Raw genomic sequence first — 24,962 nt, forward strand, 5'->3', positions numbered from 1 at the left:
GATGCCTCCAATTCGGGAAGTAGATCATGAGATAGAATTGACCCCCGGAGCTTAACCAGTAGCCCAGCGCATGTACAAAATGCCAATCTTTAAAGCCATTGAACTCAAGGAACAGCTTAGGCAGCTATTAGAACAAGGGTTTGTAAGACCCAATGTTTCACCTTGGGGAGCGCCAGTTCTCTTTCAGAAAAAAAAAGGACGGAACGTTAAGACTCTATGTGGATTACAGAGGTCTCAATCAGCTTTTGACAGTTAAGAATAAGTATCCTATCCCCAGAATTGATGAGCTTCTGGATAGGCTTAATGGAGTCCAAATCTTCACAAAGATAGATCTCAAATCAAGGTATTACCAGATCAGGATTAATGATCAAGATATCCAATGAGCACTATGAATTTACTGTCATGCCATTTTGATTGACAAATGTCCCAGCTACATTCAATCGCCTAATGCAAGACATTCTCAGAGAATACTTGGATGATTTTGTTCTTGTTTTCTTTAATGATATTTAGATTTACTCAAAGAATGCAGCTGAGCTCACGTCCGTAAAGTTTTGAGATTCTAAGGAAGCACCAACTCTTTGCAAAAAAGAGCAAATGCACTTTCTCTGTCGACCATGTTGAATACTTGGGCTTTCTGGTATCCAAAGACGAAATTTCTCCAGATTCCACAAAAGTCCAAGCAATCATAGATTGTCTTGAACCAAAGATAGTGAACGAAGTCAAGGGATTCTTGGGATTAACTGGTTGGTATAGAATTTTTATACCTAAGTATGCTCTTATAGCTTCCCCCTGACTAATCTTCTCAAGAAGAATACCCCGTTTCAATGGTCTACCAGGTGTCAGTGCTTTTGATAAGCTGAAGACCACCTTGGTAACCAATCCTGTTCTATAGTTGCCAAATTTCTCTCTATCCTTTGAGGTAGTAACTGATGCCAGTGGTTTTGCCCTAGGAGGTGCCCTCATGCAGGAAGGTCATGCAGTGGCCTATGAATCCCGAAAACTCAGAACTCATGAGAGAAATTATGCTGTCCATGACCTGGAGCTACTTTCAGTAGTCTCTACCCTCCTGAAGTTGTGTGGAGACATTACCTACTGGGTCAAAGATTCACTTTGATGACAGATCATCAAAGCTTAAAGTGGATCTTCACTCAGAAGGATCTCAACATGCACTAAAGAAGGTGGATGCAGACCTTGCAGGAATTTGATTTTGAAATCAAGTACCGCCCAAGCAAAGAAAATGTGGTAGCAGATGCCCTCAACAAAAAAGCCTCCTTGCTTGCAATCACAGTGGTGTCAAATCCATTGATTAATGAAGCAAGAGAGAAGATCATACAAGATAGATTCTTTGGCCCTATTGCTACCCTACTTATGCAGGAAAACAAAACTCCTCAGGAGTTGAACTGAATTCAAGGGTACCGCCTGGATGAAGGAATTATGTATTATAATAGTAGGCTATGCATTCCCAATGATGAGGGAACTAAGGGTCAAGTTCTGAATGAAGCCCATGATAGCCTTATAGGAGGACATCCAGGTTTCATCAAGACCTACATGTTTGTAAAGAAAAGCTTCTTTTGGCATGGACTAAAAAAGGATGTACTTAATCATGTACGTCAATGCCTGATATGTCAGAAAGTCAAAGCCGAGAGAGTAAAAATGCCTGGGAAGTTACATCCATTAGACATCCCCCAGATGAAGTGGGAATGTATCAGTATGGATTTTATTACTAGACTACCTTCAGTGCAATCAAGTTACAACTCCATCTTCGTGGTAGTTGACAGACTAACCAAATTTTCCCATCTGATTCCAGTAAAAGAAACCTACACTACAGTGGATGTGGCCAGAGTGTTCCTCAAGGAAATCTTCAGATTGCATGGCCTACCAAGGAGAATAGTAAGTGATCGAGATCCCAAATTCACGTCAAGATTCTAGACTGCATTCTTCGAAGTAGTAGGAACTTTCTTGGATCTCAGCACAGCTTACCACCCCGAGACCGATGGTCAAACAGAAAGGGTGAACCAAGTAATCGAAGATATACTTCAGTCATGCTATGGGCAGGGAACCCAAGAAGTGGCTAAGCTATCTGCACCTAGTCGAATCCACCTACAATGCTTCTTATCACTGAAGTATCGGGATGAGCCCTTTCAAAGCTCTGTATGGACAAGACTACCTAACACCATTAACTTGGTCTGACCCATTGATTAGGGTCGAGATTTCCAGACAGATACTTAACGACATGAAGCAGTAGATACAGTCAATCCGCAAGGATATAAAAGATACCCAGGATAGACAGAAGCAGTATGCAGATAAGAAGAGGTCAGACAAAAAATTCAAAGAAGCAGATATGGTCTTCATTCCAGTGCGTCCCAAAAGAAGTTCTCTATCTCTTGGGAAGTACAAGAAGTTATCCCCCAGATACTGTGGGCCATCTCTGATTACAAAGAAAGTAGGTAACTTACCCTATGAACTTCTTTTGCCTCCTCATCTCAAAGTACATAATGTATTTCATGTCAGCCTACTTAAGAAGTATGTACCGAGCTCGAATCATGTGCTTAATGATGAACTCTTAACTTCTTCAACCCAAGGAGACGGATGGAACTCCAACCTGAAGAAATCCTTTGATGTTCAAGAGAAGGTTCTCAGGAATAGAATTTTGAGAGAATTATTAGTCAAATGGAAGTTCTATCCTTTTGAAGATGCCACCTGGGAGAAAGAAGCCGAACTGATGCGGGATTACCCCTAGTTTTCGAGATAAAGACATCTCGCGTTTTTCAAGTGGGAGAGGATGTAAGATTCCTCCCCAACCCCTCAAGATGTCCAGTTTCTTCCTTTGTAATCAATCCCCTTTTCAAAATAATAAAAGATCTTGTTTCTACATGTTTTGGCTTAGAGAGAGAAAATATTCTAGAGAGAGATAATTTAATTTTTAGATATCTTTAGATGGAAAAATATCTCTTCTCATTAAAATAAATTCCCCTGAAACAGAAGTTTAAAAAGAAATTCCTAAGGTGCATTAAAAATAAATTATAATATGCACAAAAGACCTTAGCCTAAGGGTCAAGATTTTCTGAAAATTTTGGATTATGGTTCCTATGAAGGACCAATAAGATTAATCCTCCCAAAATGAGTAAATGCTCACATAAGATGAAGAGTGGACTAAGGACCAAAGAAAGCAATTAAAAAACTGAATTTTGACATCTCAGAGTGGGGATCTCCCCTCATGAAGTAGGCACATTTTTCTCATCATTATCCCAAATTCTTAATCAATAAAATGAGATATTTTCATCTCTCCTCTCTCATGATTCAAAACTAGATCCAAAAAGTAAGCTAAACTGACCCAAAAATGGTCAAAATTTGACCAAACTGATTTGGAAAATTTTAGAATCAGTTTGCTTGGTTAGAGGCTCACTTTTTCCTATAAATAGAAGCCTCTCCCTTTGTAAAAGCTTAATGGTGTTTATGCACTATTACTCTACTCCTACCCTGAGCCATCTACATTGAATTTTTTTAATTCAATTATTTTTGGCCTAATCCTCTCCAAAGTGAATTGGTGTCCACTCTTGCTTCAAACAAGAGTAGAACCCTCAATCCCTCAAGCCAAAGGAGAGCTTACAAGCTCCATATAAGCTAATTTTCTTACTTGTTTAATAAAAAATCTAGGGTTTTTTTTTATTTTTATGTTTTGCAAATGTTTGAATTAAATTCAAATGCTATGCCTTTGATAAAAAGGCGACCCCCTTCTCTTCTTTACATTCTAAAAGGCGACCCCCTTCTCTTCTTTACATTCTAACCTTTCTCAATCCTAGAAAGATTAACTAAGGGATTAATTAAACTCTTCTTATTGTTTACTCTCTTGAATTTAGAAAATTATGTAGATTAGAGTTCTATAAATCTAATTTGGGTTAATTTAAGTTAAATAAAGAATGATAAAAATGAGAAATGGTCAGCCATACAAAGGAGGTTATGGCAAAATTTTTTAGAATTTTACGAAAAAGAAAGTTTATTTTTATGTTATTCCAAAAGTGTAATTCCCACCATTTTTACATCTAAAAGAAATATTCTAATTACTCCATGTTATGAATATGCATGGATATCACTCATATTAATTATTAAAATTGATTTTTATGTATAGAAAGATGCATAAAGGAATTATTTTTATTATAAAGTGTAATTCTTATTAAATTTAATTTCTATGCATAGAAAGATGCATAAAGGAATTTCTTTATTATAAAAGTGTTATTCTTATTAAATTTAATTTCTATGCATAGAAAGATGTATAATGGAAATTTTTTTATTATAAAAGTGTTATTCTCATTAAATTTGATTTTTATGCATAGAAAGATGCATAAAGGAATTTGTTTTTATTACAAAAGTGTTATTCTTATTAAAATTGATTTTGATGCATAGAAAGATGCAAAAAAGATTTTTTTTAATTATAAAAGTGTTATTCTTATTAAATTTAATTTCTATGCATAGAAAGATGCATAATGGAAATTGTTTTATTATAAAAGTGTTATTCTCATTAAATTTGATTTTTATGCATAGAAAGATGCATAAAGGATTTTTTTTAATTATAAAAGTGTTATTCTTATTAAATTTTATTTCTACGCATAGAAAGATGCATAATGGAAAATTTTTTATTATAAAAGTGTTATTCTTATTAAAATTGATTTTTATGCATAGAAAGATGCATAAAGGAATTTCTTTCTTATAAAAGTGTTATTTTTATCAAATTTAATTTCTATGCATAGAAAGATGCTTAATGGAAATTTTTTTAATTATAAAAGTGTAATTCTTATTAAAATTATTTTTTATGCATAGAAAGATGTATAAAGGAATTTGTTTTATTATAAAAGTGTTATTCTTATTAAATTTAATTTCTATGCATAGAAAGACGCATAATGGAAATTTTTTTATTATAAAAGTGTTATTCTCATTAAATTCGATTTTTATGCATAGAAAGATGCATAAAGGAATTTTTTTATTACAAAAGTGTTATTCTTATTAAAATTGATTTTTATGCATAGAAAGATGCATAAAGGAATTTATAAAGTGTTATTCTTATTAAATTTAATTTCTATGCATAGAAAGATGCATAAAGAAGTTCTCTTTATTTTAAAAAGTGTTATTCCTATTAAAATTGATTTTATGCATAAATAGATGCATAAAAGGATTTTTTTTGAAAGTTTTATTCCCATTGAAGTTGATTTTTATGCATAAACAAATGCATAAAGAATTTTATATCAAAATTAAAACTCTCTTAAATTCTATGTTTAAATTCTATGAGTTTTTGATAAATGAATAATTAAATACTCTAAGAGAGAAATTTCTATCGTTTTATATTCACACAGATTGTAAAAAGAAAATTCAAGAAATCTATTGAGATCAAAATATTTAGATAAATGAGTAATTTATTCTTCATTGGAATTCGTAACTAATTTAGAAATCAGTTAAGTGAATATTCAAAGAAAGAAATTCAGTAAAATAGTAAACTGAATTATCAAACCTTTTCAAGAAAGATAGTTCAGGAAAAATCTTATCCGACACGAACCTTGAATTAGACTATGACCAAGGCCAAACTCTTCGCCAATTTTGAGGAAAGAAGGTGTGACCAGTTTAGAAAAATACACTCAAAACTCATGCCAAATCTGAAACTAAGTTTGAGACCCTTCGAATTGATCTGTGGATCAAGGTTCTAGAATTTGAGAAATTATGGTATGAAATTCAGAATGCCGATCAAGAAGTTTTGGGGATACTGCCAGACATTCGGGGGTGAGGCCCCGAGTGGAAAACCGTGCCCCGCGCAAGAGGAAGCAACTTCCAGTGCTAGCAACCGGGAATCCGGTGCACGGAGGGGACAGAGGGGTCTCACAAGAATGAAGATTCATAAATTGGAAAGCGGGTCTTCAGATGGAAGCACCGCAATTGTATGGAATCCCTGACTTGCTTGAGGCTTAGATATGATGGTATTTACCTTATAGCTCCAAGGACCATGATTACCCATATATATCGTGGGTATATCTACAACTCTTTACTGACAATATATACGAGTAAATCTAAGACCTTGAAGTTATAAGCAAAAGTGTTATCCAGAGGATGAATTCGAATGTTGGTTGATATGATTTTTGAATTCTGATTGAGAATTGATGAATTGATTTGGATTCTGATTGAAAGATAATGATTTCTGAATTTTGGCTGAAAAAGATAAGTTGAACTTAGCTACAGTGAGGATGAATGGGACAAATCCCAGTGATGATGTTAGTAACTGGAATGATGATTATGACTTCAGCAAATCACTATGAGATTAGTGGATTGTGCTGACAGATTGTTGTTGCTGTTTGACCTTTGACCCAATGGATCTAATTAAGGAATGACAAATTGAGAACCTGCATAACTGAAATTCCCATGGAGGAATATTCAGATGGAATTTCTAGTTTGATAGACCATTATTGTGAGAAGAATATGAATGAATTATTCTCTGGTAATGAGTTCTATATGTTCTTCTTGTAGAAGGGATCTTTATCCCAGGATTTTGTAGCTACTGACCAATCTAAAGAACCCCAGAATCAATTGGATCTAAAGTCAGATTTGAATTATAAATAAAGTGGTCTTTTCACCTGAGCGTCTTGGTTAATTTGGGAAAAAGGGTCTTAACAAGAATTTTTGTATTGATATGATCATGGATCAAGGTCGTCGTGGTAGGAATGTTAATCCCCAACTTGATGAGGAAGAGCTCGACCCGGATGTTCGTAAAACTCTTCATAGATTGCAACCTGAACCTTTCAAGGGTGAAGGGGAAAACTTGGGTGAGGCTGTGGAGAAGTGGATCGAAGCAATTGAAGAATACTTCGATGTCACTGGGTATAATGAGGAGTAAAATGGCTCTTGCAAGGCTAAAGGTAGTGGAAACAGCCAGAGTGGCATAGAGAAACCACTGCGAGACAAACCATCTAGATCGGAACACCCAGACATGGAATGATCTCAAGATTTACCTAAGGAAGAGATTCCGTCCTCCTGGATTTTTGGAAACCAAGATGAACGAATTCTTAGAGTTAACCCAGGGGAGTAGAACTATTGAAGTGTATCACCAAGCATTCGTTCTCCTCCTCAAGTACTCGCCCACTGCTGGATGAAGAATAGCTGATACTAGGTTCATTCGGGGACTGAACGAACCTTTGAATATCCTAGTGAAGAATGCCAAGCCAATTTCCATGGCCGAAGCAGTGCGGATGGCGAAGGATTTTACCAAGGCCTTTGATGATGTCAAGGTCCTGCCAAAGCCAGCACCATCATCTTTCAAAAGATTTCTAACTCCGGAAGGTGATTCCAACTTTCCACTACCTAAGAGACAACAAGGTCAATCTTAGGATATGGGAAGTTCCAGAATGGAAGAAAGGTCCTTTTCTCGGAACTCAATCCCCCTTGGAATTCAACTTCAGAAGTTCCACCATTGAACAAAGAAGTGAAATGCTATAACTATCAAGGATTTGGACATCGTAGTATGGATTGCCCAACTCCTTTTGGATCAAGGTTTTTGGGGCAGGGAAGTCAGAGACCAAGATTCCAGACTCGAGCTCCTTCCTTCCAGAGTAATTAGGTCCCTTTCCATCAAAATCATGGAAATCCCAGAGGTAGACCCTCTAACCAACCCTCAGTTTCAATCCAAAGCAATGCAAGACCTCCACCTCAGAATAGGGGAAGTCAAAGAGAGATGTTCCTAAATCGGCCATCCACTTCCAAGGCAGTAACGCTAGAAGTGATTCAAGAGGAAGAAGATGAAAGAGATTATACTCCACCTGTGAGATGAGGACATCTCGTGTTTTTTAAGTGGGGTAGGATGTAAGATTTCTCCCTCCAGATTTCGAGGTGTAAAGGTGTAAGATCCTCCCCTTCTGTTCTTGTAAGTATTCCCCTCTCTGAAATAGAAGAAAGATCTTGTTTTACCCTATTTTGGCCTAGAGAGAGAGAATCCAAAATTGAAATAATTTTGGATATAAAAATCCTCCTAGTGTCTAAAATGGATTCCCCTAAAACAGAAGTTCAAAATGAACTTTTCAATGTGCATTAGGAATTAATTGAAAATGGTATAAGGGACCTTAGCCTAAGGGTCTACATTGAAGAATAGCTGATACCAGGTTCATTCGGGGACTGAACGAACCTTTGAATATCCTAGTGAAGAATGCAAAGCCAATTTTCATGGCCGAAGCAGTGCGGATGGAGAAGGATTTCACCAAGGCCTTTGATGATGTCAAGGTCCCGCCAAAGCCAGCACCATCATCTTTCAAAAGATTTCTAACTCCGGAAGGTGATTCCAACTTTCCACTACCTAAGAGACAATAAGGTCAATCTTAGGATATGGGAAGTTCCAGAATGGAAGAAAGGTCCTTTTCTCAGAACTCAATCCCCCTTGGAATTCAACTTCAGAAGTTCCACCATTGAACAAAGAAGTGAAATGCTATAACTATCAAGGATTTGGACATCGCAGTATGGATTGCCCAACTCCTTTGGATCAAGGTTTTTGGGGCAGGGAAGTCAGGGACCAAGATTCCAGACTCGATCTCCTTCCTTCCAGAGTAATCAGGTCCCTTTCTGTCAAAATCATGGAAATCTCAGAGGTAGACGCTCTAACCAACCCTCAGTTTCAATCCAAAGCAATGCAAGACCTCCACCTCAGAATAGGGGAAGTCAAAGAGAGATGTTCCCAAATCGGCCATCCACTTCTAACCAACCCTCAGTTTCAATCCAAAGCAATGCAAGACCTCCACCTCAGAATAGGGGAAGTCAAAGAGAGATGTTCCTAAATCGGCCATCCACTTCCAAGGCAGTAACGCTAGAAGTGGTTCAAGAGGAAGAAGATGAAAGAGATTATACTCCACCTGCGAGATGAGGACATCTCGTGTTTTTTAAGTGGGGTAGGATGTAAGATTTCTCCCTCCAGATTTTGAGGTGTAAAGGTGTAAGATCCTCCCCTTCTGTTCTTGTAAGTATTCCCCTCTCTGAAATAGAAGAAAGGTCTTGTTTTACCCTATTTTGGCCTAGAGAGAGATAATCCAAAATTGAAATATTTTTGGATATAAAAATCCTCCTAGTGTCTAAAATGGATTCCCCTAAAACAGAAGTTCAAAATGAACTTTCGAATGTGCATTAGGAATTAATTGAAAATGGTAAGGGACCTTAGCCTAAGGGTCTACATTTTCAGAACTCTCTCTAGAACAACTCTTGGAGTTGCTCTTTTCCTCTTGGTGGACCAATTGATTGGTCGGGGGATTCACTACAACAATTAGAGAATCAAGTTAAAATTGGAGGTAAAATCAAATTTTATGTTTTTTTTCTAATTTTCTCAATAACTTTCTTCTTCTCAACCCCTCTCAAGCTTGAGAAGCTTTCAAAAGGATTGTTTTAATTCAAATTAAGCTTTCCCTAAGTTTCTTAATGCTTAACCTTTATGCTTAAATTATAGTGCTTTCCTGAAGTAAATCTCTCTCTCTCTAAAAGAATAGCCATCTTTATGGCTAAATCCCTTGGAAAAGGATGCTTCTCAATGATAGTCTCTTAATTCAAAGCTAAACTCTAGGCTTGATAAGCTAGAGATTAAGGAAATGATATTTTCATGATTTTGTGCTATTAAAATAATGGTAAATTCTTTTAGATTGCTTATGAGTAGTTAAAAACTACTCTAATTCATTCTAAATGAGAAATGGATTATCTAGTTAGGGAAAAGATGAATGTTGAAATTAGTTTAATTTAGTGGGATAATCATAGTTATGTTTAATTTTATGGTTAAAATTATGATTTAAATTCATAGTTTGATTTTAAGCATAAAAGAGGAACTACTATCATATTTTCATTACAAGCTTTTATTCTTTAGAAAAAAATTGAGAATTATCAGTAATAAGAGCAGCAACAAAGCTATGGTAAAATTTTCAGAAAATAATACATATCTTATTTTTATGCATAATGCTAAAAGAGGACTTCCTACCATATTCTAGGATTGGACATCCTATGAAAATAGAATTATTTTCATCATATTCATGAGAAATAATTTTTTTGTAATTATGCATAATTAATTGATTATGAGAAACGAGTAATTTTTGGTAAATTTATTTTTATGCAAAAAGAGGAATTCCCATGATAATTGAAATCCAAGTAATTAAATGGTAAAAGAGGAATTTTTGGCATAATTCAAATTATGAGTATTTATCAAAAGTGAAATTTTGAGTATTATTATTTTTATTAAGAAATATGGGTAGAATTGATTTTTCTAAATCCCATGAATCTTTAACTCACAAAGAAGAATATTGAATATATCTTACTTGAGAAATTTGAGAAAGAATATGAAAATATCCATCAAGAAAAAGTACCTTTAACTAGGCCAAGCATTTGGCAGAAACTTAGAAAAGTCCCATCAGTATTCGAAAGTAGAAAACAGTACTAAAAATGTGAATGCGATGTGATAAGATGTGAATGCAAGTGAATGCAATGCGATAAGATGTGAATGTGATGTGATAAGATGTGAGTGGATGTGATGAGATGTGGATGAGATGTGATGTGATGCAAATACAAGTGGTCCATAATGTGAACACGCTAAGAGGAGTGGGTATATGTTGACTAGTCGGTGTAATCCAACTGTAGAATCTCTGGCAAAGATATGTCAATGCCAGCTACCAAACTCGCCAATGATATAAATGTCGAACGGTCATGCAAGCGCCTCGTGAGTGTCAGCTCATGTTGAGCTTGACATCTCAACACTCCCCCTCAAGCTCAACTCCAGCTCATGAACTCCAAGCATATCTCAAAATCTGCAAAGCTTCTCAGCTCTCCCAAGGCTTTTCCTTGAAGAAGTCAGCAACCTGATCCTGTGTGCTAACGTAGGCCAAGTCGATGTCGCGCCTGCCAAGACTCTCTCTCTAATGAAGTGGTAATGCACCTCAATGTTTTTCGCTCGCGCATGAAAAATTGGGTTCCTGGCCAACTATACACTGCTAAGATTGTCACAATATATGATAATCTTTCTCTCCACATGCAACCCTAAATCAGCACAACAAGTAGCTTGCGTAACCAAGCTACCTCACATGCTGCCCACCGCAGCTCCTCTGTACTCTACCTTTGTACTCAACAAGGAAACCGTGGGTTGCTTCTTGCTGCTCCATGTCACAGCAGCACTCCCCAATGAAAACATAAATCCACTGGTAGATCTCCTGTGTCTAAGATGCTACCTATCTGCATCTGTGTACCCATATAGCTCCATTGGTACACCTGCTGCATAAAACAATGCATAATCAACAGTGGCTCTCAAATACCGAAGTGTGCGTTGCACACTGTCGATATGTGGTTTGCGCGAAACCTAAACTGGCTCTCTAAGCCAACAGTGTAGCTCAAATTTGGCCTGCTGATCGTGACATAGATCAAACTCCCCACAATCTTCCTGTACATAATGGGATCCTCCAACACATAACCTGCATCTGCACTAAGCTTGCCATTTTGATCTAATGGCACCGAGATTAGCTTACAATCAGCCATCCCATACTTGGACAACATGTCCAATGCATACTATTTCTGTGACAGCCAAATACTCTCAGGTGTAATGACTTCAATTCCCAAAGAATAGCGCAGATCTCCCAAATCTTTTATCTCAAACTTCCTTTTTGAGAAGGCTTTTCACATGGTCAATCTCTTCCAAGTTGTCACCCCCAACAATAAGATCATCTACATAAATGGTGATGATCACAATACCCTTATCACTCTTGCGCATATATAAAGAGTGATCTGCATGCCATATGAAAACCAATAGTGACAAGATACTCAGCAATCTTGTCATGCCATGCTCGTGGAGCTTGCTTCAGCCCATACAAGGCCTTACGAAGCTTACACACATACTCTGGGTGACCTGTATCCTCAAAACTTGGTGGTTGATCCATATACACCTCTTCTTGCAAGTCACCATGCAAGAACGCATTTTTGACATCCATCTAATGTAAAAACCAGCCTTTAGTTACAGCCACCCACTGCAACTAAAGGCTGATCCATATACACCGCTTCTTGCAAGTCACCATGCAAGAACGCATTTTTGACATCCATCTAATGTAAAAACCAGCCTTTAGTTGCAACCACTACAATCACAACTCTCACAGTTTCCATCTTTGCAACTGGGGTAAATGTCTTCTCATAATCAATCCCATGTGTCTGCGCATATCCTTCTAGCCTTGTACCTGCTTATGCTACCATCACTGTTATGTTTCACCTTATACACCCACTTACAGACAATAGCTTTCTTGCCTTCAGGCAATGGCACCAAATCCCAAGTCTCATTTCCATACAATGCATCCATCTCCTCATCCATAGCTTTCTGCCAACACACATTTCCAATAGCCTCATCAAAACATCTGGGTTCTACAACCTACACAACTTTTGCCATATATGCATAGTGATGTGCCACATAACCATCATAAGTCAACCTCTGAATAGAATTTTGACTCTTCCAGATCTTCATAACTTTGCATTCATGGCTTCCATAGCCTTCTTCACATCAGGTGTCCTCATTGCTCAAATCCCAAGCTCCTCATCAAGGCTCATCTCTGAGCCACTAGAATCTCTATCAATAAGAGAATGCCCTACAGAAATGTCATGCATACCAAGGGGCTCAACCACTTTCTCTTTGCCTTTATGTGATGTACCAACTACATTTTCAGGACTGGTATTATGACGCAACCTGCCACTCCATGGTCTATCAACAGAACCGCTCAATGAGGACTCTCCTGGTCCACTCAATGACTGTGATTGCTGACTTGCATTCTGTGCAACCACATTCCCACTTACATCAGCCCCAACAAACAGCATCCTTTTCAGCAACATGCCAGCTACTCATCTCATCAAATACAACATCCCTACTTACCCTCAATTCACGTGTAGCAGGATTATAACATCTATATCCCTTTTGCTCAAGGGAATACCCAATAAACACAAATTTTTCTACTTTTGGATCCAGCTTGGTACGTAACTCATCTGGCACATGCACATATGCAATACATCAAAAAACTTTCAAGTGAGACAAATCAGGTTTCTTGCCAGTAAACTTCTCCTCTAGCGTTACATCATGTATGGCTGCAGTAGGAGTCCTGTTCATGATATAAACTACTGTAGACACAGCCTCATCCCAATAGCTATGTGCCATATTCTTCTCACCTATCAATGCTCGTGCTATCTCTTCAATGTGCCTGTTTTTTCGCTCAGCAACTCCATTTTGCTCTGCGGAGTGTATCTAAATGTAAATTGTCTCTGAATGACATTCTTTTGCAAAAGAATTCAGAGAACTCATTGGAGAAGTATTCTCCCCCTCCATCTGACCTTAGGCACTTCACATGCTTTCCTGTCTATTTTTCAGCCATAACTCTGAAATTCAGAAAATGAGTGAACACTTCACTCTTCTCCTTTTCATGAAGTGCACCCACACTTTCCTCGTGTCGTCATCAATGAATGTTATGTAGTACCTACAGCCACCCATAGACATAGTCTTCGCAGGACCCCATACATCTGAATGCACAACATCTAGTACATTCCTGCTCACATTTTTGTCATGTGGAAATACATGTTTTGTTTGCTTTCCAAATTGACATGCTTCACAAACTTTCTACATACCTTCAACTTAAAACTTAGACAGCCTTGTTACAATTTGTTTAGTCTGCACATACTTCATTCTTTGCACATTGACATACCTAATTCTCTTATGCCAAATGTCTATATCTGCAGCAACTCCTGAACCATTTGCAAACATTGCAACACTCACTTTAGGCTTATTTACATTCAATGTAAACATTATGCCCACTCTATTGCCTTTTGCAACCAACCTACACTTATCTTTAAAGTCTTCTACATAACAACCATCAAGGTTAAACTGAACCTGCAAAACCTACTCAATCATCTGGCCAACAGAAACCAAATTCTTTCTTATGTTCGGAACATAAAGTACATCTGCAAGATGCTTCACTTTACCATCCTGCATAGACAATGGCACATCTCCAACATGGGCAATCGGATGAGCAGTGTCATCCCTTGTTTCAACAAAACCTGGTCTTTCAAGACTCTTCATTTCCTTGAACCACTCACCATGACTTGTCATGTTGTTCGAAGCACCTGAATCAACATACCATACATCATCCTTACATGTTGCTACATCATTTCCATACACAGCATTAACCACATGTTGCATAACAAACAACCTCTCCTTATCCTCATTATTTCTGCTAGAGGATGCATAGTTGTTTTGTTGCACTTTTTCATTTCGCATGTCACTCTACTTCTTATAGCAATCTACCTACACATGCCCAAGCTTACCACAGTAAAAACGGTCTCGTGAATCATTATGCTACCTTTGCCAACTACCACGACCTCGTTGACTCACCTTGCCTCTAAACTGGCTTCTTCCACTTGTATGTTGCCATGTTGTGAATCCTGGGACTGTTGCTGCTCACTGACCATAATTCTGATTCCCTGTTTGGCCACCACCTTGGCCACGTCCGCGACCTCTACCTCGTCCTCTATCTGTACTTGTGGTAGAAGGCCTACTGCTATGAACTATTTCTATTTTGTGAAGACTGTTGATCTTCACCCAAGTTCTTCTCTTCAATGATCAACATTGACACCAAATCTGTGAAGTTGGGAATGTTCTCCCGAGTTTGAATAGACGTTTTAAACGCCTTGTATTGTGGCCCGAGACCGCTCAGACACACTTCCACCTTATCATCATCATCAACAAAAACACCAATTGATGCAAGGGATTCCACAATGCCCTTGAAGCATAATCATTCACAGACATATTCTTCTTTTCCACAGTATGAAGCTCATTCTTCAACTGAATCTTTTGCGCCTTGGTGTTAGTTTTATACAGCTTCACACCAAGGTGTCCCACGCCTCCTTAGGTGACTTGGCATCCTGTATATGCCCAATCATAGTGTCATGTATGCTGATAGAAAGCCAATACATGACTTTCCTTGCTCCTTGATTCCAATCCTTGAACTCTTTTATATCTGCAGCAGTCGGATTAATCTCCATTATCTTCAGTGCCTCCTCATGTTCACCTTGAATGTAGTCCCAATAACCTTTTCCCATCAGGAAATTTGTCAATCTAAACCTCCAAGCATAGAAGTTGTTCTTGTTAAGCTTCTCTGCAGTCTGGTTTATTCCATCATTTGACATCTTTGCTACAACACAAATTTACCAGCAACAGCACTCTTGCTTGACCTGCATAAACTGTTGTATTCTTTGCAAACGGTACTATACTGCACCCAAATTTATCACAACCAATGACCTTACTTTGCATACATACATCCTATGGCAACTTTGAGACCTTTTTGCAGCATACATAGTGTCTGCACAACCAATCGCCCTTCCTGTAGTTCCAAAAACAGAGTTCTGCAGAGAATCGAAACTTACCCACAGTGCTTGTGAACACTTGCAAACTGAAAAATGAAGGTCCAGACGCACGAGAAACGCGTTTTCGGCCCATAGCTCTCCTCCCGCAACAAAGAAAGCTCCTCAATCGGAGTTCGTTTGCCGATGCCTCCCGAAGAGCTCTCGACAAGGGTGTAGTAGCCAACACAAAAGGAAAAGAGTAGATGAAGCTCTTACCCTCGTACCGCTTCATGTGCTTCTCTTGCTTGCCGCTTAGCCTTAGCATGAACCAGGCTCGAATTGCATTATGTTTGGGATTATTAGATCTAATTGCTTATGGGAGGTGTGGTGTTCTAGAAATGAGGATTACATTATGTTTGGGATTATTAGATCTAATTGCTTATGGGAGGTGTGGTGTTCTAGAAATGAGGTGTTCTTTGGTAAAATGAACCCTCGAGGTCTAGATTAGATTAATCTCGATCTCACATGTATAGCTAATGTATAGAATTTAATTCAAGTTAATGGATGGGTTTCTACTAATTATGAGATTTTGATGGGAAATCTATGAGCATCTTCTTAATGGACTTAGCTCATTAACAAATGGAGACTAGGCATGTTTTTGGACAGAATACCACATGGACTCACTGTATTTTAGGAAAGGATATTACTGCTCCTGATGAGTGTTGCAATTTGTTTGGGGTTACTAGGTAAACTTGCTTATGGGAGGTGTGGTGTTGTAGAAATGAGGTGTTCTTTGGTGAAATAAACCCTCAAGGTCTAGACTAGATTAAGCTTTAACTCACATGTATGGCTAATGTATAGAATTTGATTCTGGTTAATAAATGTTCTTCTACTAATTATGAGATATTGGTGGGAAAGCTTTGAGCATCTTCTTGTTGTAAATATGGGGATAATCTGCACCTACATATGTTTTTTTCACAAGGCTCCCCTCTCTTTGGCAAGTAGGATATTGAGGATTGGGATAATCTTATTGGAAAGGTTGGTATAACTGTTGGACACCCTAACAAAACTCATGGCGCATCAACATGCAGGTCACCTACTTATACTAAATACTACCTTTTTGGTTACTTTTTGCCATCATTTTGAATAAGAAACAAGACTTCTATTATCTAGTATTCCTATAAATTAGGTGATATTATGGCCGTATTAAACTAAATACAATACATTCACTAGATCTGGCTCCAACCTTTTTGCCAATAGGGTCTTGGGTTGGAACTTAGATCGATTAGTCCCTAAGCACCCTTAATATTCTCAATGTCCATCCATCCATTGAGCCTTAAAACTTGCTACCCAAAAAGGTCAAATTCAGGAGTTAGAAACTCCTTAATGGCTACCAGTTGGTTAGTACAACTATGGTAGTTTTTTTTTGCCATGATTTTACCCAACACACTCTTTATTCCACCCTAACACTCTTTATTCCACTCTTCATTCAAGTGGGGTGAGTCAAGATTTGAACTCGTGTCCCATGGATGGTAGCCTAGAGCTCTTCCCAAGAGCCTAGAGCTCTTTTGTTGGGCTATTGTCCCCGCCCTTAAAATGAGTAGGAGTGATCGAGAAATCATAGTAAAGGGAAAGGTTTGATAGATATTGGTAAACCAGAGGTGATATTTAGTGGAAAAGACCAATTGTGCATTGTGCTGTCAATCCTTTGTTTCCATTACCAAATGCATCTCCACTCATCCACCATGAATTTTATCAATGCTACATCTAGAAAGGCAAGTTATCATGGAGTTGCAACATTGAGCATGTGCTCTAAGCACTTGAGATGTAATAAGAACACTTTTTACATTAAAGAAAACCGAGAAACGCAGAAAAGAGAAGCAATTGAAAGGAAGATTGTGCAAATGTGTACCATGTGTGTTGCCCAAGACATTGTAAAATGCTCATTTCTATTAACCGCTCCACATCGGCAAGTAAGGATGACTGACACCCTAGTGGAGGTTTTGAAGTCAACTATACACGTGTCTGAAAAGTATACATCTCAACAGCTTGCTATTGGCTCATCTTGCATAGCCACCATATCTACCACGTCAACAGCTTCACTCAAATGCGTCTTCATAAAGTGAAATCTCCACTCAATCGCTTGCACATTGTGTTTCCACTTGATTAATAAACCCGTTAGTTGCACTCTGTATTGCTTGCTCACTCGCATCCTTTGATAGTAATTGAGGGAGACACACACACACACACACACACACACACACACACACACACACACATCCTTTGCTAGTAATTGAGGGAGAGAGACACATATATCTGTATAGGACGGTCTTCTTAAATCAAATTTACTTGGTATTAAAACTAATTATTGAACCATCAAGGTAAATATTTTATCAACTTGTTCTTTTCCAAGAGCTAAATAGTCTGATCCCTTCCAAATGCTAACCTTTAGAAAGTTGGTAATGGAAGATAGCAGCACTTCAATATCAAGATGGGAATGCCATACACGTCCCTTCATTTAAAATTTATCACAGTTAAGAGAGTGGTATATTGAGTTCCATACTTGTGATTTCAGTCAGACTGATGTCTAGTGCAAGTTAAGGGAGTGGTATATTGAGTTCCATACTTGTGATTTGAGTCAAATTGATTTCTACTGCAAGTTGATAGCCTACCTACATCATCTAATGGATGAATGCATTTTGGGTTGTCCCCTTGCTAGACTTTGAGAAGACATCTGGAATCAATGCTAATTGATCATCAGTTCACTATCTCTGCTACAGCTGCTAGCGGACGAGACTTGGTTGTCCTCTTTAAGAAGGCCTGTAGTCGAGGGGGCTGGAGCTTCTTAGTACGCACTACATTGTGGTGAGTTTCTCACCAAAGTGGAGTAGTGGGGTTGCCTCCCTTTGTTAATCAATGCATGGTAGGTTGCAGAGCACTAATTTGGCATACAGAAAAGGAAGCAAACAAAACTAACAAACCAGATAATGTGCTTTCCATAGATACAGGTGAGAGGCCACACACCCTTAATAATACACTACTCAAATCAACAGCTGTGTCACAAAGTCTTGCAATACAATTAGGTGCATCCAATAGATCAATCACATTGAGGCAGGGGATCCATAACCCATTTTCCAGCAGCGCAGTTGAGCATTGTAGACAGTATAGGCTCACCGGGTCTCTATTTATACAGGTATAATACACGTTAATTCAAGCTTTAGTCTCTACCTTCAGGGTTCAGCTTCAAAAACTCCACCGTGCTATCTTGGCTGAGGGTGGCTGATTTCTAATGCAATTGTACATTAACAAAGGACCAGTTACAGAACATGAATGCAGCTATGCGCACACTATGGTCTCCCGTGATCACCTTCCACCCAGTAGCTCGCTCAAATGAAACATGGCGACCAGTGCTGGTAAGGCAAAATCCTGCTGGTAAGCGTGCATGGCCCTGAAAACAGGATCATGATAAGCACATAAACAAACAAGGAACGTCCATGGGATGATTAAGAACACTTTCTTTCATGGTAATGCATACATACCTCCTTTTGTAGGAAGGGAGGAGGTTGGGAATAATCTGTCTTCCTACACCCATCATTGAACATTCGTTCTAGGGACATTTCCCTCAGAGCCGATGAGCTACTCTCCAACATTTCCAAAGCCGCCTGGTTGGCAAATATAAATTCTGGCAGAGGCTGTCCCCACAAGATCCAGCCCCATACAATCAAGTGTTGAAAACCATTAGCTTACACTACACAAACAAAAAAACAATAATGGCAAATAATAGATCTTACAGCCAGCCATTTGAATCCTACGTAGATAAATGCCAGCATTCTTAGCTTCAAAAGGTATTGACCTTCCAAGCACAACAGACAATGGCATGTCGGAGATTCCAGAAACTCTTGAATAATCCTTCAGCACTCCCATCCGTGCACTGTAAAAGCTCTTCACCTAAGTGAACCCTGCTACAACCACCTCGTAGCTGTAAGTAACAAAACCCGGGTTGTTTATGTTGATGTGACTATATTTTGGATTGCTGGGCAGCCAGGATTGTTAACGCTAAATACATATTGTTCTTTTTTTAAAGGCCTTTCAGCCTCTGGCATTAGAAATTCACATGAATTTCAGTATCTAAAAAAGGCTAAGAGCTCTGGCTCATGGAAATTTCAATAAGAGGCACACAAATCAGCTCATGCGCGTGTGTGCCCATGTGCGAGCATGTGGACATGAACCTGAGCATGTGCAAGCGAGCATGGGTGGGCAAGGATGGGTGCATGCACACATGCATGTGTACTTCTCAGATCATGGGGTCAAAATCCCAAATCCTGTTTTGCCAACAAGTTCCATCACTCTAAGCTTGCAGTTAGCAATTTTTACTTCTCAGATTGCAGCATGAAGATGCAAACAGGAAAGAGCAACCTCCTTACCTGTAACTGTCTGCTAACTGTTGCACTAGTAACAAAGCTTCTGTGCCACACTGTGATCCTGTGATGGGCATAGAAGGGCATGGGCGCAAAGAAACCGCAGCTTGCTGAAGCAGATCAACCAAACCTTGTACATTTTGCTGAGCTTTGAGAGCCACGACATCACGATTCTCTGCCTCGTATGTGTATTGAAAAGCTATCGTCAAAGCAGAACCCAAATCATATAGGCTGTGATTTTGTATCCTGTTAGTTGCTGATCGGTCCTCGAGAGAGGATGCTAGATCCAAGGTCTGTGATGAGGTTAAACTTTCCTGTCGTGGACACAGACCAACCTATGAACATTCCAGCCTATTCACATGGCATGGACTAACATAGTAGAAAACATTCAAAAGCATGTCTGTATACAAAGCATCCACTCACAGTGCAAGCATCTAAATGCATGATGCGAAAGCCCGATGGAAGTAGGGGAGTGTCATCTGGCACGGATGCATCAATAGGAGCAAAGAGTAACTGAGCATATGCACTAGCTGAAGTGTCCTCCATACCGCTGCAGAGCTTCATGCCAAAAAAAGCATAAAGGGACATCATCATTGCATGTGACATTGACTTGCTCTAACATACATACAAATATGACTGCCTGGCCAGGTACAAACTCGTGAGTTGTCATTGCTACCTGAATCAGAAAGTTGTCGGTTTCAGGCCCATCATCAGCTCTCGGTAATTCGGACTTTTGCAGTCTCACAACTTCTAGCACCTAAACAGACATTTAACAGTTACACCACTGTGCCTGCATTGGGCTTTTAGTTTATTTGTCATATGAAAAAAGAGCACCAAAATCCTATTTGTGACAACCAGCAGATCACCTCATTTTGCCCTAAGATGGGTTGGAGAACTTTTACAGAGCTGAACTTCCTCTTAGGCACATTTTCATGCACACTTGTCCTTAACAAATCTCCTGAGCTTATGTCCACATCAAAGTCCGCCCATGCAGTCCACCGCTCCCTCAAAAAGCTCACTAACAAAGGGGGTGGAACACTCTGCACAAGCATATAATAAGCAGACAATACACATGGAGAAACGCAAAGTGTATTATTTTTAGTTAGATTTTTGTCACTGACATGTAGGAGCAAGGAAGCTTTGGCACATATAATGCCCCCTCTTGTTGCTGCCCCTGCCCCAGGTATGCCGAATTGCTTGCAAGTTTGGGGCGGGTTAATGTGAACACTGACAGTATTGGGTCCATCGTTTATTAGCGAAACCCACCCATCGTCAGGGAAACAGTTGATAGCATCATTGAAACCTCTGAAGACCCACGGTTAACAACCAAATTAGTACTATGATAAGGGCCACTATCTAAAGAGAACAAAATGAGTTCATAAACCCACAAAAAGATGAACAAACCTGACAAGCCGATGGCTGAACCCTTGCAATGAAGAAGTTGGGTTGTTTACTAAACCCATTTCTGCTTTTTCTCTGACAAGTCCACGTAGATGGCATAAGACCTGCAGTCAAGGGAAGCTTAGGAGGAGAGTAAGATGGTGCAATGGTGCAAAGAAAAGTGTCCATATAGAACTTCATGAAGTCTTACTTTGTGAGTCACTTTCCAAGCAAGAAGAGCTGATGTATCATAAAGTGGCCGTAGACCTTCCGTAAGGCTTCCGGACTATCATTCAGCAACACACAACAAGAGACTTAAACAATACCTCACTGGCAAACTTTCTCGAGCAAAACAATGCCATAGAGACCTTGACTGTTGAGCACTAAAATCAGTAAACGCAGACCGAAGAGATATACCATGAAATTCATGTCATCTACCACCATGACCAGGGATCCACCTTGCTCACATGACCTAACCAGAACCCCACTTGGTAGCATTTCTGCACGTACAAAACCTGGCAAGCTCGGGATCTCTTGCATACCTTGACCAGAAGCTAAAGACCCTTCACAAACCTGTTTGTAACAACGCTCAAAAGAATTTTCAACTGCTCACAATTGAATGGTTTTCAAACATGCTGTGCCTGCATATAAGAAGTTTGTCTCACCACCAAATTTCCATTTTCCAACAAACAAGTATATCTCAAAGTCCAAAAATCTCGTGCTGTTGCTAGTGTTGTAGGAGCATACATCTGAAAAGCAGGGAGATACAGTCAAATTTCCCTCAGTGCCACGTTACTTGGTACCAGCAATAAAAGCTCAGTTAGCAAATGCACTAATCAAGTTCAGTCAAATTTCCCTGCATACTTGTCACCACAGTGCCACGTTAGTTGGTACCAGCAATAAAAGCTGAGTTAGCAAAGGCACTAATCAAGTTTAGGACCTGAGTGTGCACAAGTTCTACTAAACCCCCACGATCTGCCGTGAACGAAGCTATGATATCCTGCTTTCTGCAGTCTTGTAGCCATGACGGTCGATTCTTTATGATATCAGCAACCTGCAACAAGAGGTGATTTGCATTATAGATGGACACATTAAAAGAATGATTAACTAGTGAGAAGGATGAATAATTAATCAGGCATTACACAAACATAGGAAGCTTCACCTTGAAAGCTTCAAGGTCAACAAGGCCACATGCTTGTGCAGCAACGCGTCCACCCGAACGCGGAAGGGCTAAAGCTCCAATGGAATCCGGACCAGGCTATACAAATGCAATAAAAGGGTAAGCTTTTTTTTGTATACATCTTGGTGTGACTAGTGATACTAGGCTTTGAATACAAGTGAAGTAAGTATCACCTTCATCCCAGGCAACGGGATCCCATCCACCATACCACCTGTAGCTTTAGCTAAGAAGTCAGCCAAAGTCTTCTCTGCCACTGCCGATAGCCTTCTCTTGCAAACCAAAAAAAATACACCTTAATTACCATGAACATAATGATGTCCTTGTGAGAATATTCTTAAGTAACTGAGCTACAACAGGTTGGCGGTACTTTACTGAGAGACACTCCATTCTTGAGATGCATGTTGTGGAGAGTGCTGATGTTGTCCGCTTGTCACAATGGACTCAGAGCTGGTGTCATTGGTGGTGGCCATTACAACCTGCAATGTGAATGGTACAAAGGGTAAAAAGATATTGCAGTTTCTTATGAAAAAGTACTTTTCCCCTAAGCAGATGTCTTTTACCCGATAATTAAGATCAACATGAGGATGCTGGAGTTGTAGCTGTTGCCTCAGATACTGATTCTCCAAGCTCAGCTGTGCTGCTTGCTTCTGCAGTCTCTCATTTTCCTCCAAGAGGATTTGGTTCATAGCATTAAGCTTGGAATTCCAGTTCTGCAGGCGGCCAGTTTCTTTGCGTTGTTTCTCTCTACACCTAAAGTGTACAGGAAACATCAAGCTTGCATAGTGTTTTTAAAGACACAGGAATGTCACACATGGATGCACACATGCCCACATGTGCACACCCGCACACATACAGATGCAATTTTACTTCCTTTTTCATGTCATCTGCAATGACAAACATGTGCCATCATACATCTATATGCTCGACTTTGTAGACATGGGATGTGGTTGCATAGCCATTAAATGTGCTGTTTTACTAGTTCTATAAATTATTGCCCTCAAAAAAATTGCCAAGTTTGGACACAAACCCAGGAAGACATATGCACTTTGAGATCGTTAACCAAAAAAATGCATGCAACTAGCTGTGCAATTTCTTTGAATACTCTGCGCACACAGCAAGAAAATTCGTTGAAATTTTCCAATTTAAAAGCCCCGAAAGAAAATGCAAATTCTATTTTTCTCTTGGGCGGCAAGCTCTGAATTTACCATCGTCTGCTTTTTTTAATTTCTGTTTTCGAGAGAGAACGTACCGTCTGTTCTGGAACCACACTTTGAGCTGCTTTTGGCCGATATTGACAAGAATGGGGCACTCTCTGATGAGCTGCTGGCGGCGGGAAGAGCTAGGTTTTGGGCAGTCATTATACACTCGCTCAAGAATCTCAACCTGCTCAGGTGTGTAGCGTGCATACTTGCCAGAGTCCACCATAAGCTTACCATCTTTCCCTTTGCTAGACCCCATTTCAAGCAAAGATCTTAAGAAGCCACTTCGCTTAATCAGCCAAAACCAACAAATAATCGCTGCCCAACTAAGCGCCCAACCAAAAATAATCAGTGCCCACTTCATTTACCAAGTGCCCATTTCCGTATCTGCAAAAACAATTCAGCAGAAACCCTTGCCTTGTGAGAGGGAAAGCTTCGCAGTGGCTCATGAAGATCCGCGGACTTCAAAGTGCACTGCAAAAGGGTTGAATGAATGGGAGGGGCAGGAGTAGACCAAAAGACCCAACTTCCCCAAGTGGGTTTGGTTAGAAAAGGTTGCTTTTGTAAGAAACGGAGGCAAGTTTAAACATTCTCGCCGTGATGGTGGACATGGACATGAGCATAAATGCGCTCGTTTTTGTGGTGTGCCCAAAACTCATACAGCGGTTAAAAGACAAGAGTGGAGCGCACGAAGGAAGCTCACACAGCTCAAGTCAGAAAGGCCATATCAACACAGCCCACAATTATATACCTAACCCACTATCAGAGTGTTAGAAGGCGGAAGAGAGAGAGAGCCGCTTAAGGTCGACTTTATTGATCTAGAGAGAGACTAATCGACGGAGAGACTCAAACCCAAGTGGGTCCATGTCATCCCAAGGACAATCCCACTAGAGAGAGAGAGAGAGAGAGAGAGAGAGGGGTCATTCCAAGGGTAAAGTTATGTATCACTGGGGGGTCATTCCAAGGCTAAAGTTATGTATCATGAGTCAATCGAGGGAGCCCATTTGGGGTAAAGCTAGCAATATATGGAGTATTATATACCTATCCAACCTACTATTTGAATGTTACTAGAGGTGGAAGAGAGAGAGAAGGAAGAGGGGGTGAGGGGGTGGAGGGAGATGTAAAGTTTTCTTATAAGGTATTTGTGTTGGTTGTTCTAGGGAGTATATACAAATTTAAAAATGGATAGGAAAGTGATGAGATCTAATGAAAGGTTTTGCTTGATGTGAAGCTTTTGAAAGGCATCAATTCCAAAGAAGAGAAGGACAACCAAGACACAATCCTAACAAATCTTGCAAACTACGAGGCCTTGCGGCCCACGGGTAACCACCTCCCTATGAAGACTTGTTGCAATATGTTGATAAGAATTTGGGGAGTCCTAAGATCATATCACAAGGCATGTATTGCACTCTTAGCTCATGATCATGGTATAACAACAGC

General features: G+C 39.4%; 1 protein-coding gene across 1 annotated transcript; it reads right to left on the bottom strand.

Annotated features, from left to right (window-relative positions):
* Positions 1 to 18,350: 18,350 nt before the first annotated feature.
* LOC147629262 (homeobox-leucine zipper protein HOX10-like) lies at positions 18,351 to 24,360 on the bottom strand. The gene is made up of 18 exons (XM_086812524.1): positions 23,573 to 24,360; positions 22,884 to 23,073; positions 22,696 to 22,799; positions 22,497 to 22,587; positions 22,306 to 22,401; positions 22,084 to 22,197; positions 21,809 to 21,892; positions 21,561 to 21,716; positions 21,355 to 21,429; positions 21,168 to 21,268; positions 20,885 to 21,068; positions 20,630 to 20,803; positions 20,440 to 20,520; positions 20,187 to 20,321; positions 19,770 to 20,077; positions 19,199 to 19,304; positions 18,885 to 19,037; positions 18,351 to 18,793 (listed from the first exon to the last, which is right to left on the bottom strand). Exons 1-18 carry the CDS (start codon positions 23,884 to 23,886, stop codon positions 18,632 to 18,634), a joined length of 2,628 nt encoding a protein of 875 aa, XP_086668650.1. The 5' UTR covers positions 23,887 to 24,360; the 3' UTR covers positions 18,351 to 18,631.
* Between the last annotated feature and the right edge of the window lie 602 nt (positions 24,361 to 24,962).

Source organism: Cibotium barometz, chromosome 18 (genome assembly GCF_041138505.1).
Source record: "Cibotium barometz isolate CiBa-2024 chromosome 18, ASM4113850v1, whole genome shotgun sequence".
NCBI lineage: Eukaryota > Viridiplantae > Streptophyta > Polypodiopsida > Cyatheales > Cibotiaceae > Cibotium > Cibotium barometz.